Genomic DNA, 12,096 nt, shown 5'->3' with positions numbered 1-12,096 from the left:
TAATATGAATTTAGTAATATGAATCTAGTAATATGAATGCAAGGGACGCAGTGGCTCAGCGGCTAAGATGCTGAGCTTGTCGATCGAAAGGTCGGCAGTTCAGTGGTTCGAATCCCTAGTGCCGCGTAAAAGGGTGATCTCCTGTTACTTGTCCCAGCTTCTGTCAACCTAGCAGTTTGAAAGCACGTAAAAAAAAAATACAAGTAGAAAAATAGGGACCACCTTTGGTGGGAAGGTAAGAGCGTTCCGTGCACCTTTGGCATTTAGTCATGCCGGCCACATGACCATTGAGTCTTCTTCAGACAGCACTGGCTCTTCAGCTTTGAAATGGAGATGAGCATCTCTCCTTAGAATCAGGAACAACTAGCACATATGTGCGAGGGGAACCTTTACCTTTACCTTAATATGAATCACAATGCAGAATAGAATACAGAATAATATGTTTGGAAGGGACCTTGGAGGTCCAACCCACTGCTCAGGCAGGAAACCCTATACCATTCCAGACAAGTGGCTATCCAGTCTCTTCTTAAAAGCCTCCAGTGATGAAGCACCCACAACTACTGAAGGCAAGCTGTTCCATGATCCGTCAGATCCCTATCCCTGATTTCTTCATGACCTAACTCATCTTTAGCAATTCTAAAAGCCTTACAGTATTTTATGTTATGCAGTAGCGCATCATATTCAACTAGTTGGCAATTTGAATAGTGATGACCAACATCTGCAAAGACAATTGAAGCGGAGTTGGTAACTTTAGCAGAACATAAGTCTTAGTTACAGAAATATATAAGATAGGAAGAAAATGTAGTTTCTAACAATATATATCCTACCAAAGTCAAGAAGAGAGTATTCTTATTTATGGAACAAAGATGGAAAAGAAGAACCTGAAGTCTCATCAAAATTCATTTAAAACAAATCAGGCAGAGGACTAGATTAGAGAGACAACGCACAGATACTTTACCTTATAGTCAATTTCCCCTGTATGCATGAAGTATGAAATTTCTTCATGTTTACCAATTAGAAGTTCTAAAACACTTCCCAAAATTAAACTCTACACAGTCACTTTGTGCATTTTTAAAATTAAAAAAAAAAAGAATAAAAGTTCAAAATCTCACTTTGTCTGGAGTTAGACATTCTAACTAAAGGGACGCAGTGGCTCAGTGGCTAAGGCTCTGAGCTTGTCGATCAGAAAGGTCGGCAGTTCGGCAGTTCGAATCCCTAGCGTCGCGTAATGGAGTGAGCTCCCGTTACTTGTCCCAGCTTCTGCCAACCTAGCAGTTCGAAAGTATGTAAAAATGCAACTAGAAAAATAGGGACCACCTTTGGTGGGAAGATAACAGTGTTTCATGCGACTTCGGCATTTAGTCATGCTGGCCACATGACCACGGAGACGTCTTCGGACAGCGCTGGCTCTTTGGCTTAGAAATGAGCACCGCCCCCTAGAGTCAGGAACGACTAGCACATATGTGTGAGGGCAACCTTTACCTTTATCTTTATCTTTAGACACTCTAGGAAAACTTGGGAAATAATCAGGTTGTGTAAGGTCTTTATTCATCTTCTTTAGCCTGTTGTTATTTGTAGATACACAAGCTGTTATATGTTATCTGTTATTTGTTATTTTTGCTGTACTCAGAGCAACTGACAAGAAGCAATGTAACATTAGACTCTTGCTTACTTTGGAATGTTAAACAGCTTTTGAGATGGATATTCTTCAAACAACTGTTGGTTGAAAATGTATATGATTTGAGAAGTCATCCCACCAATGAGAATATCACCTGGCTGGTACCATTCATACGGAACCAGAAAAGGATTTGCATGACACTTTAGAGTATTCACTAGATATATGATAGATGAAAATATCAGAAGGAACAACATAGCAGCAGCAAAAAAATTCTTCTAAAAATTGTGTTCTCTGTATTAACCAAGACAGATTACTTGATTTAGCAAAGTGGCTTTTCTCAGCATATTTCTTAAGAGAAAATTATCAAACAAAATGTTACTTTGGCAGAGATACAATTTGAGTCCTGACTGACTGACTGAGATTTCCAGAGCTCGTATCTTGCAGTTTTCTGGTAAAATGAAAAACAAATACCAAACACCCCATGGAACTCCAAACACCCCATGGAACTCCAAACACCCCATGGAACTCAGATTAGTTTATAACATATTTGGGGGTTTGTTCTCATCTTTAAATAACCTCTGGAGCTTTGAGCAGATAGACAAATTATATTGATCTGGACAATTCCAGGGAGAATTAATTACCTATTCAACCTTTTCATGTTGAGTGTAAATTTGTGTACTTGGTAGCATCTCCTTTTATCTTTGTCAAATAATAGGTACCAGTCAATTGAAAACTTCTTTGAATAATTAAATAAAAATAATTATTTTACTTCATTCAGAATGCAAAGACATTTGAGGATATGGATTTGTGTCCGAGAACACCAATCAATCCATATAATTTTCCTTTATACCTACCACTCTGCCCTATTCAATCATTTAAATGGGATTACAATAGATAAAGCAATTTCATTTTTAACACTTCCAAAATATATTGGAATTAGTTTAATTTCTTATGTCAAAGAACTGCATGCATTAACTATGAGTATAGTATTTCTTGGTTCTGTTTACAGACAGTTGTGGGATTCTACACTATCTGTAACAGTGCAATTCACTGTGTACTCAAAGTGGTTGAAGGACACACAAAGTGTTTACAATATCTATGGCTCAGATCTGACAGGGAATGGGAGCTGTATGTCATCTTCATACCAATGACACACTATAGCATACCCCAAATATCAATCCTGAATGAATTAATACAAGTATTGGACAGACTTGGAAGCTCATATATTCATACATTCTTTTGATGTTTCATATGTTGTACAATGATGTGAAAAAGAGAATATACTCTCTTTGAGTTCTATGGTTTTAAGCATCAGGATATAGTAACAATGTTAGCCCCAGCAAGTCTGGTCTGAGGCTGCCATTACAGTGGGGACGCAATGGGCTAGCCAGGGGGACAACTTGGCTGCGGCTGTGGCTGCATACCACCTCCGCCTGCTGGGCCTGCCTTCAGGAACCACAAATGGCCCGATCAGCTAAGAGGTGGCCAGGACTGACTTGGGAGCTGCACTTTTGCTGCTGCACGCCTGGGTGAGAGGCAGGTGCCTCCTGATGGCATTGCATATGCCCAATCATCTGGGAGTGGCCAGGACTGTCGTGTGGGCCGCAGCGTCACCACAGCATGCCCAGAATGGACCCAGATGCTTCAGGACGATGTAGCACCCAGCTGAGCGGAAGTGCTTCTAGGTCATGAGGTCCGGGGTTCCGTGCGGGGGTGGGGCTAAGTAAATGCTGGGGTGAGAACTTTAAAAGGTGGTGGGAAGCACAGAGCGGGAGCTCTAACTATATTCTCCTTTGTTCCATTGTGGTGGTCAGTATGTGCTGTGTGGATAAACAAGGTTCTAACCATCTTCTGTGTTTGGAGTCCTTATTTCCAATCGGAACCTGACAAACAAATTATCTGGCCCTTAGCAGTTCTTAAAAGTAGATAAATACCACCTCAGATGAACGACAACACATGACATATTGCACCATGCCATCATTTATTTTACAAAAAGAAAGCCAGCACGGAGAAGCCATTTTGAAGAGAGATTCCTTAAGTGACTTTCAGTGATGTAATTGATGTTATGTACCAAATAGCTGGTGGAACTACAAACCACCTACATTAAAATTGGTTTCATTTTCAATTCATTTCTTTTTCTTATCTAAGGAAAATTGGAGTTTCGTATATGGAAATGACAAAATATTCATTTCCTCTAAGACAGTTTTGTAATCCTTTTTGTCATGAAAAACTAAGAGATACAGAAACCCCAATTAATTATTTAATTAACTCTTAACTGATTATATCCATCTCATTTAAACTCGGTATCCTTGAAAAAATATAACTTTCATGTGATATCGTGAAAAAGAAAAACCTCACTTTTTATGACCCTGTAATAGCATAATTCAGGTTAGACTTAGAGCAACAAGATGGAGCTGAGCATTCACTGGCCAGATGCCCTTCCTGATGCCACATGGAGTTCACAGCAGATATTTTTGTCTTTGTGCCTTAGGCAAGAAGTATCTGTTACTACCTAGGATTGAACTTTCAACCTTCACCATCAATCTTCACCAAAAGGCCACCATACCACTCTTTCACATGCTTCAATAACCTTATTTTATTACATTATTTTATTAATTGTTTCTTGGTGTTTAGTTCTGGCTTCAGCACGATGATGAAACATTTTGGAAAGAAGATGCATCCCAATAACCCAGCGCTGGAGGACAAGATGGAGAAGATCTCCACAGCCACCATGGCTTTCCCATTGGTGCTCAGATAGGTTGGAACAAAGGAGATCCACACACTGCAGAAAACCAACATGCTGAAGGTGATGAACTTGGCTTCATTAAAGCTGTCAGGTAATTTACGGGCAAGAAAAGCCACAATGAAGCTGGCAATAGCTAAGAAGCCCAGATAGCCCAGGACGCAATAAAGCATGAAGGTGGAGCCTTCATTGCATTGCAAAATCATGGTTTCTGTAAGGGAATTCATGTCTAACTCAGGGAATGGAGGAGATGTTGTCAGCCACAGAATGCAAAGACCTGCTTGAAAAAAAGAACAAGAAAGGACAATGGAAAGAGCCAATCTTTTCCCCACCCATTTTCTCATTGAAGAACCTGGCTTAGTAGCCATGAAAGCTACAACCACGGTAATAGTTTTAGCTAACACACAAGAAACAGCAACTGAGAAGATGATGCTGAATGCCAGTTGACGTAGAAGGCAGGTTACTTTCTCTGGCTGACCAAGGAATAACAAGGAAGAGAGAAAGCAGAGCAGAAGGGCGATGAGTAATGTGTAAGTGAGGTCTCGGTTGTTGGCCTTGACAATGGGGGTATCTCTACGCTTAAGGAAAATTCCAAGCACACTGATTGTCATGAAGGAAAAGGAAACAGCAGCTGAGGCGAGACTGATCCCTAAAGGTTCTTCAAAGGACAAGAAATTCATTGTTTTGTTAAGGCATCGATCTTGCGTTTCACTTGGATACTGATCCTCAGGACATTTGAAACAATCTTCTGTATCTGGATAAAAAAATCAAAAAGGAAGTCATTTACTGACATAAAAAATGTTATAAGAGAAGAGATTGTATGTATGAATGCTAGGATTCTGCAAGTTGGCATAATATTCTCAAATTTGACAAATTATTATTAACTGAGGTTTATAGAGATTATGCTTCTTCCTTGTTTACAGGTTGGGAAACCTCATCTTTAGAAAAAAAATAGATACACACTGTCAACTCGCAAAACATCCATGGCCTGCTCTCAAGTTGCCATAGGCAAGGGGAATGGGAAAACAGCGAAGCAGCACAGCAACCAAAAGAAAGCAGATTCCAGACATATCTCTCTCAAGGCTGTCTCCCAGGGTTACCCACAGCAGCCGGAGGGGAGTGATCTCTACAACCCGCGAAATTGCTCCGTTGGTGAATGTGACTGATGATACACCCTGGGGGGGAGGAGGGAAACAGGGTCAAGATTGGGTCATAAATTATGTGGGGTCAGAATTGGCTTCACTTGGAACGTGCCGACATGAAGCTTCTAATAAATAACTGGATTTCTTTTGAAGCTTGGCTCCAGGCTCATGATTAAATTAGGGCATCCGTCAGAACCCTGACACATACATCTGTAACTTGTTTGACAAAACATTTTTTTGCAGCCAGTGTCTCCAAAAATTGAAGGACTTCATAACTGACCTATCTTGTTTGAAATCTTTCCCCATGGACATGGAACACAATCATAGCAGCAAAAAATGCTCTCTTCAGATTTTCTCCTCCAATATCCAGGGTGACAGTATTGATTGCACAGAGAAACTGGAAGAACCTGTTGATAACATGAAAAACAAATGCAGCGGTAATTTGTAAATTGTTAAGCTTTTTCTTCAGCTGACAATACAGCAAATTAGTCATCCTATAAAAAAATTTGTTGCAATGTATGGTTGTGAAAGTTGGAAGGCTGAGCGCCAAAGAATTAAGGCCTTTGAACTATGGTGCTGGAGAAGACTCCTGCAAGTCCCTTGGACTGCAAGGTGATCAAACCGGTCAGTCCTAGAGGAGATCAACCCTGACTGCTCTTTAGAAGACCAGATCCTGAAGATGAAACTCAAATACTTTGGCCACCTGATGGGATGGGAGGACTCACTGGAGAAGAGCCTAATGCTGGGAAAGATTGAGGGCAAAAAAGGAAGGGGACGACAGAGAATGAGGTGGCTGGATGGAGCCACCGAAGCAGTTGGCGTAAGTTTAAATCATCTCTGGGGGATGGTAGAGGACAGGAAGGCCTGGAGGAAAGTTGTCCATGGGGTTGCGATGGGTCAGACACGACTTCACAACTAACAACAACAAAAGAAGAATTGTGGCCAGCAGAGATTGGTTGGAAACATTTTAAATGAAATCTTTTCCTTTCAAAAATACCCATACCTGGTTAAAACCTTTATGCCATTCAATCATATCTTCATTAATAATTAATTCATTTCCCTCTGGAGCATTGGGATCTAATCTTCCAACTTTCACTCTCTGAATGGAATTGTTTGAAAAAGTGATCACGTTGACAATGTCAAATCCTCCTGCAATTTCCATCTTTTCGTTAAAAGACACTGTTTCTCCTGCTGAGTTGTTGAAAGAAATGCTCTGAAGAAATGGGTGCAGCTACTTGAAAAAAAAAAGAAGAAACAGAGGAAGTTTAAAAAAATAGAGGGATAAAACATTCTATGAGACATTTCCCCCTTCTTTCCAAATTTCTTTATGCAGCTTGATATGATAAATGCCAAGAATTATCATGGAGATAATTATTATATACAGTAATGAGCACGATGCTTTTCATTTTCATGGATAGAAAAAAAATGTATTACTGTGAATAGTATTTCACATATTTTTTCTTGGGTAGAAAGTTGAATGTAACCCAGTGGTAGTGTTGTGACCTACAAGTAGTTATTACCAGACATAATCAGTCCTAAACAAACATATTTTATTAGAGCAGCTGAGAATTACTTCATTCTCAGTTTAGTCCAAATTAAGTCCAAAACAAATCCTTCATAAACAGTCGTTCAGCCTTATCACAAAACTTTGTCTTCTTTGGGACTCTGCCAAAGGCTTTTCTTGGCAAAACCCCATGACACAGGCAAGAAACAAATGTAGCAATGTTGCTTTTGTACAAAGATCCCAAGAGCCATTGCTCCTCTTTTAAGCCTTCTGGGAGAGGCCAATCATCTCTTGGCCTTACTCCCAAGTTGTCCCTTTTGCTTTAGCTGCTCTTGCCTTCTGGCAGCTCTTCTCATGCGTGCACTAGGAACAGGCTCCTCCTGTTCCTCTGCCTCTCTGCTATCCACTTCTGAAGTCTCCAGAGGCCACACATCGCTCCCAAATGGCCCTAGTCCCGTCTCTGTCTCGGACACAGAGCCCTCGTCCGGGCCTTCCCCTGACTCCAGGACTGGCCCATAGTCCTCCCCAGCCTCCTCACTATCTGACTCCGCTGCCAGGTCCGCAGGCTGCTGGTGGACCACAACAGGTAGGATTAACCAAAATGCAGAAGAACAGTATTTTCCATATGTGTTTATCATATGTTGATTGATTTAATCGTAGCTATTTGAATGATATATTGTGTCTGGAAATAAGACTAAGCTCATCTTAATAGAATAACAGAATTACAACGTTGGAAGGGATCTTGGACGTCAACCCCTGTACATGTAGAAGATCCTATACCATTCCAGACAAGGGGCTGTTCAGTCTCTTTTTATAACTTCTAGTGATGGAGCACTCATAACATCTGAAGGCAAACTGGTACACTGGTTAATTGTTGAATTTTCACTTTGGTTCTAGATTGCTTCTCTCCTTGATTCGTTTCCATCCATTGTTTCTTGTCCTGCCTTCAGGTGCGTTGGAAAATAGGCTGACACCCCCTCCCCTTCTTTATGGCAGCCCCTCAAACATTGGAACACTGCTATTATATCACCCCTAGTCCTTCTTTTCACTAGACTAGACAAACCACATTATTAATATGTTTTAGACTCCACCACTGGATGCAGTATTCTAAAAGTGGTCATAGTAAGGCTTTATAAAGCAATACTAATACTTCATGTGATCTTGATTCTATTCATCTGTTAATGCAACCTAGGACTGCATTGGCTTTTCAGGCTGCTGTTGCACGCTGCTGTCTCATATTTAAAAGATTGCCTACTAGGACTTCAAGATCCCTTTCACAATTAATGATATTGAGCCAGGTCTCACCTGACATATAGCTATGTATTTGATTTTCTTCTCCCTTGCTTAAGTGTAAATCTTACTTTTCTCTACACTGAATTCCATTTTGTTAGATAGGGCCCAATGTACAAGCCTGTCAAGATGCATTTGAATCTTGAATAGTGAACACATTTGGCTAGTGTGCAAATTTGATGAGTTCCCCTTCTATTTCCTCATCTAAATTATTGACGAAGAGGTTGAAGAGTACTGGGCTTAAACAGAACTTTGGGGTACTCGCTGCTTCCTTCCTTCCATCTAGATGCATTTCAGTTGAGGACTACACATTGAGCATGATTTGCCAGCCAGTTACAAATCCATCTGGTGGTAATGCTGTCTATCCCATTTTATCTTTAGCTTACCAAGAAGTTAATTGTGATTTACTAATCATTTAGGAAAAAATGATTTATTAAAAAAAACCATTTCCTAGTAAACCTTTTCAGAGTTTTTGGACAACTGTACCTTAAAAGGTGGTAGATCTGTAAGTTCTTGGATTTTATCCACCAATATTTTACTCTGACTGGATTCTTTTGATAGTAAGGCTTGCAAAGAATGAGCCACAGCATAGATACCATTATAAATGCTATAACTATGACCTGTCATTTGCATTTCAAAGAGAGGTCCAGGAAGACTGTCCAGATTCTCCTCCCCAGTACATTTTTCCATGTCCATTGCTGGTATTTCTGAATTAGACAAGAAACAGTCAAATGCTTGTTCCCAAAAATCCTTTAGAAATCCATCTCTTTGTCTCCACAAAGGTTTTATGGACTTCAGAAATTCTTTGAATGCTAGAACGTCACCTGAATGTATCTGAAAAGAAATGGCCCCATCAAACAATTGGAGATTCCACATTTTTAGACTTCCTATGAGTATGAAGTCAACTTGACTTGTTGTGACCCATACCTTTCTAAGGGATGCATTTAATTTATCTTCAGGATCGCTTAGAAATATGGGTGATATGAGCCAGAGAAGTGTATAAGACTCTCCATAGAGAATAAATACATTTGCTTTAATGTCAGTGAGATGTATATACAAACTTTTCATCTTATCGCTAAATGTATGGATGTCATCCAATGGAAGCAGCAGAGGGATTCTTTCTATGAAGGCTGGACATATTCCATGCTGGGAAAGCATCACCTGTAGCTTCTTCAAAAAGTGTTCTCCACTCTCATTTTCCACAGCAAAGAGCCCAACCCATTTCCATCCAAAATGTTGAAGTAATCGGATAATCCCAATGTATACAGGACCCTCATTTGGGGCCATAAAATAAAAAGAAGATAACCTACTGATACGAAATTCTTTTGGGGGAAAGGATCCATATGGCAACTAAAAGAAAAGGAAAGAATATTCATCAGAGGATTTGGATAATGTGTTCTGTTTTGTTTTGTCTCTTCCTCTTCATGAATTAGTTTAAAACCTAGTCAAATTTATTTGTTTATTTTTTGTTGTGGTTGTTTTAGGTTTTTTTATTTTTTATCAAAATATCAAATCAATGTGTGAACAGTGTGGCATCCAAGTGTCATACATTCTAATACAAATAAAATTAATCAAGTTAATCATAATCCTTACATTCAATCGCTTATATATTTCTAATAATAATACATACTTATATTAAGTTATAGTCTATCATTGTTCAATTATTCCACATTTTCTCTTGTTATTACTTTATGATATAAAAATGTATATAATTATATTCCCCCTTTTCTTATTTCTATCACTTATTCTAGCTTTTAATCATATCACCCTTTCTTAAGAGACTTTTCCTTTCTTTCTTATCTAACTTCTAGTCACCTACTTAAAAAAAGAAAAAGGAGGAGAGAGAGACAGAAAAGGAAAAACAACTCGGAACAACAACAGAAAAGAAAAATCATCCATCTATCATCTCTTGCCCGCTTCAATACTTTAATTGCTATGCTTTAAAATAAGAAAATAAGAAAAAAGAAGAGTGGATAAAAACAACAATATAAAAATAAAAAAAGAAATCATCTATCCATCGTCCCTTGCCCGCTTCAATACTTTAATTGCTATTCTTGTTTTTTTTTTTGACTTGCCTCCCAAATTCCTCTCTTAAATCTTTACCTGCTTCTTGGATGTTTACCTAGGTGTTTGTTTGTTTATTATTTCATATGTCATGTTTCTAGACTGCCATATACCTTATCATTTATAAAAGAATTCCAATAAAACATTGTGAGAATTGTGAGAATGCAGTTGAATTTCAGTGGCTGTCATTGTTTGTTCTAATTGAAACATGATCAAATACCAGCAGGTTTAAATCCACCTTCACCAGTGCAAGTTAATATTTTATTTTTAATCTCTTGTTAAGTGTGCAATCAGATTTGCTTCCAATTGTGTTTTTGTGGGGATAAACACATGAGAATGTATACTTAAGAAGGCTCTTATTTTTTTTAACTAATTAAGAAGAATAAAAATTCTCTCATCCCTTTGACCCACCTGTGGAATTTTGTAGAACGCTACAATTTCTGCCATATGGGATGAAGTATCTGATCCAAGTCCTCCAATGATGGCCAGGAGATTTTTCTGAAGCCCACATCTGTAGTTGGGCAGAAATCTATCTGATTTGAAAAGTAAATCGAGAGTGGTCCGACAAGTCAGCCTTGCATCATTGTAGCTGTCATAGATATGGAACCCAAGACTAATATTGGGTAAGATTTCTGGATTCTCATTGAGTTCCTTGACAGTAAAGACCAAAGAAAGGACATGTTGATAGAATTTTGTGATCAGACTGCAAATAAAAAAGTCTTTTAGAAAATAATTTTGCAGTGAATAAATTAGTGGATCATCAAGAATAGCCATTTATACCTGTGATTGGAATTAAATTAAATCAAGTTAAATTCCTTTTATATTGCTTCAAAATATCGTGGTTCAAATTTTCTTGTGCATTATACACTGTATTATGGAAGTCATTCATTAAAAAGTAGGCTACTTAATATTTTTAGGATTTCTATTAATGACCAATGAGAAAGATTGTGTGCCCTGTTTCATATAGAGGAAACTAAACTGATTCCACTTCTTTATTTTACCATTCTTTTAGCCATTTTTTCCCGTCCATTTCCTTCTTTGGAAATCTGGTAATTGGGAAGAACGTTTTTCCCATTTTATACTTCTTTTATATAATAGGAAGCTCCTATTTTTGAACATTTTCTTCTTATATTATGAATTCCCACATTCATGTATTTACAGTAGTGGCCAAAATTGTGGAAACCTTTTGGGAAAAGTGTACTTTTGAGGTTCAATGTCTAATAACGCCACTTTTTTTTTCTTTTAGAGTTTCAAGATAATCATATTCCACTGCTGGAATGGTCTGGGAATAGCTCAGACCTTCACCCATTTGAAAATCTATGGAACCGACTCTAGAAACTTGTTAGTCAGAAGTGACCCAGCAATAAAACCCAGTTAATAGAAGCAATCATTCAATCTTGGTTTCACCTTATAACAGCTGCAGAACTAAAAGATTTGGTTCACTCCATGGGAAGATGTTGTAAGGCCATAATTCATGCTAAAGTTTACCCAACTAAGTATTAACTGATATGGTGATAATTTTTGGGTATCTCGTGTTTTCTATGGTGATCATTTTTGCATATCTCTTTTTTTCTACGTGTTTCACTTTTCTTCTTTATACTGTAACTGCTACTTTAATAGCAAATCCTTCATAAAAGTTCTTGCATTACATTCTTGATTAAATTATCTTTCCATTGATATACAATTTTATGGTACTACTCCAAAAAAAAAGTGGTGTTATTAGCTAGTTTTAGAA

At 38.3% G+C, this 12,096-nt stretch overlaps 1 protein-coding gene across 1 annotated transcript; it reads right to left on the bottom strand.

Moving 5' to 3' along the window:
* Nucleotides 1–4,222: 4,222 nt before the first annotated feature.
* On the bottom strand, nt 4,223–9,599 carry LOC117660144 (vomeronasal type-2 receptor 26-like). The gene is made up of 4 exons (XM_034408218.3): nt 8,784–9,599; nt 6,507–6,734; nt 5,784–5,910; nt 4,223–5,115 (listed from the first exon to the last, which is right to left on the bottom strand). Exons 1-4 carry the CDS (start codon nt 9,582–9,584, stop codon nt 4,223–4,225), a joined length of 2,049 nt encoding a protein of 682 aa, XP_034264109.3. The 5' UTR covers nt 9,585–9,599.
* Nucleotides 9,600–12,096: the final 2,497 nt, after the last annotated feature.

The sequence above is a fragment of the Pantherophis guttatus genome, chromosome 4 (genome assembly GCF_059756535.1).
Source record: "Pantherophis guttatus breed Tessera chromosome 4, ASM5975653v1, whole genome shotgun sequence".
Classification (NCBI taxonomy): domain Eukaryota; kingdom Metazoa; phylum Chordata; class Lepidosauria; order Squamata; family Colubridae; genus Pantherophis; species Pantherophis guttatus.
The sequence above is the reverse complement of the archived record's forward strand: the minus strand, read 5'-3'. Positions and strand labels throughout refer to the sequence as shown.

Bases quoted from the DNA above. Each gene is read 5' to 3' on its own strand.
- LOC117660144 (XM_034408218.3), bottom strand. From the start codon at position 9,584: ATGGCCCCAAATGAGGGTCCTGTATACATTGGGATTATCCGATTACTT. The intron at 5,911-6,506 runs GTATGGGTATTT...TGTTATCAACAG, and splicing joins GGCATAAAGGTTTTAACCAG to GTTCTTCCAGTTTCTCTGTG. The intron at 5,116-5,783 runs GTCAGTTATGAA...TTTTTTATCCAG, and splicing joins AAAGATTTCAAACAAGATAG to ATACAGAAGATTGTTTCAAA.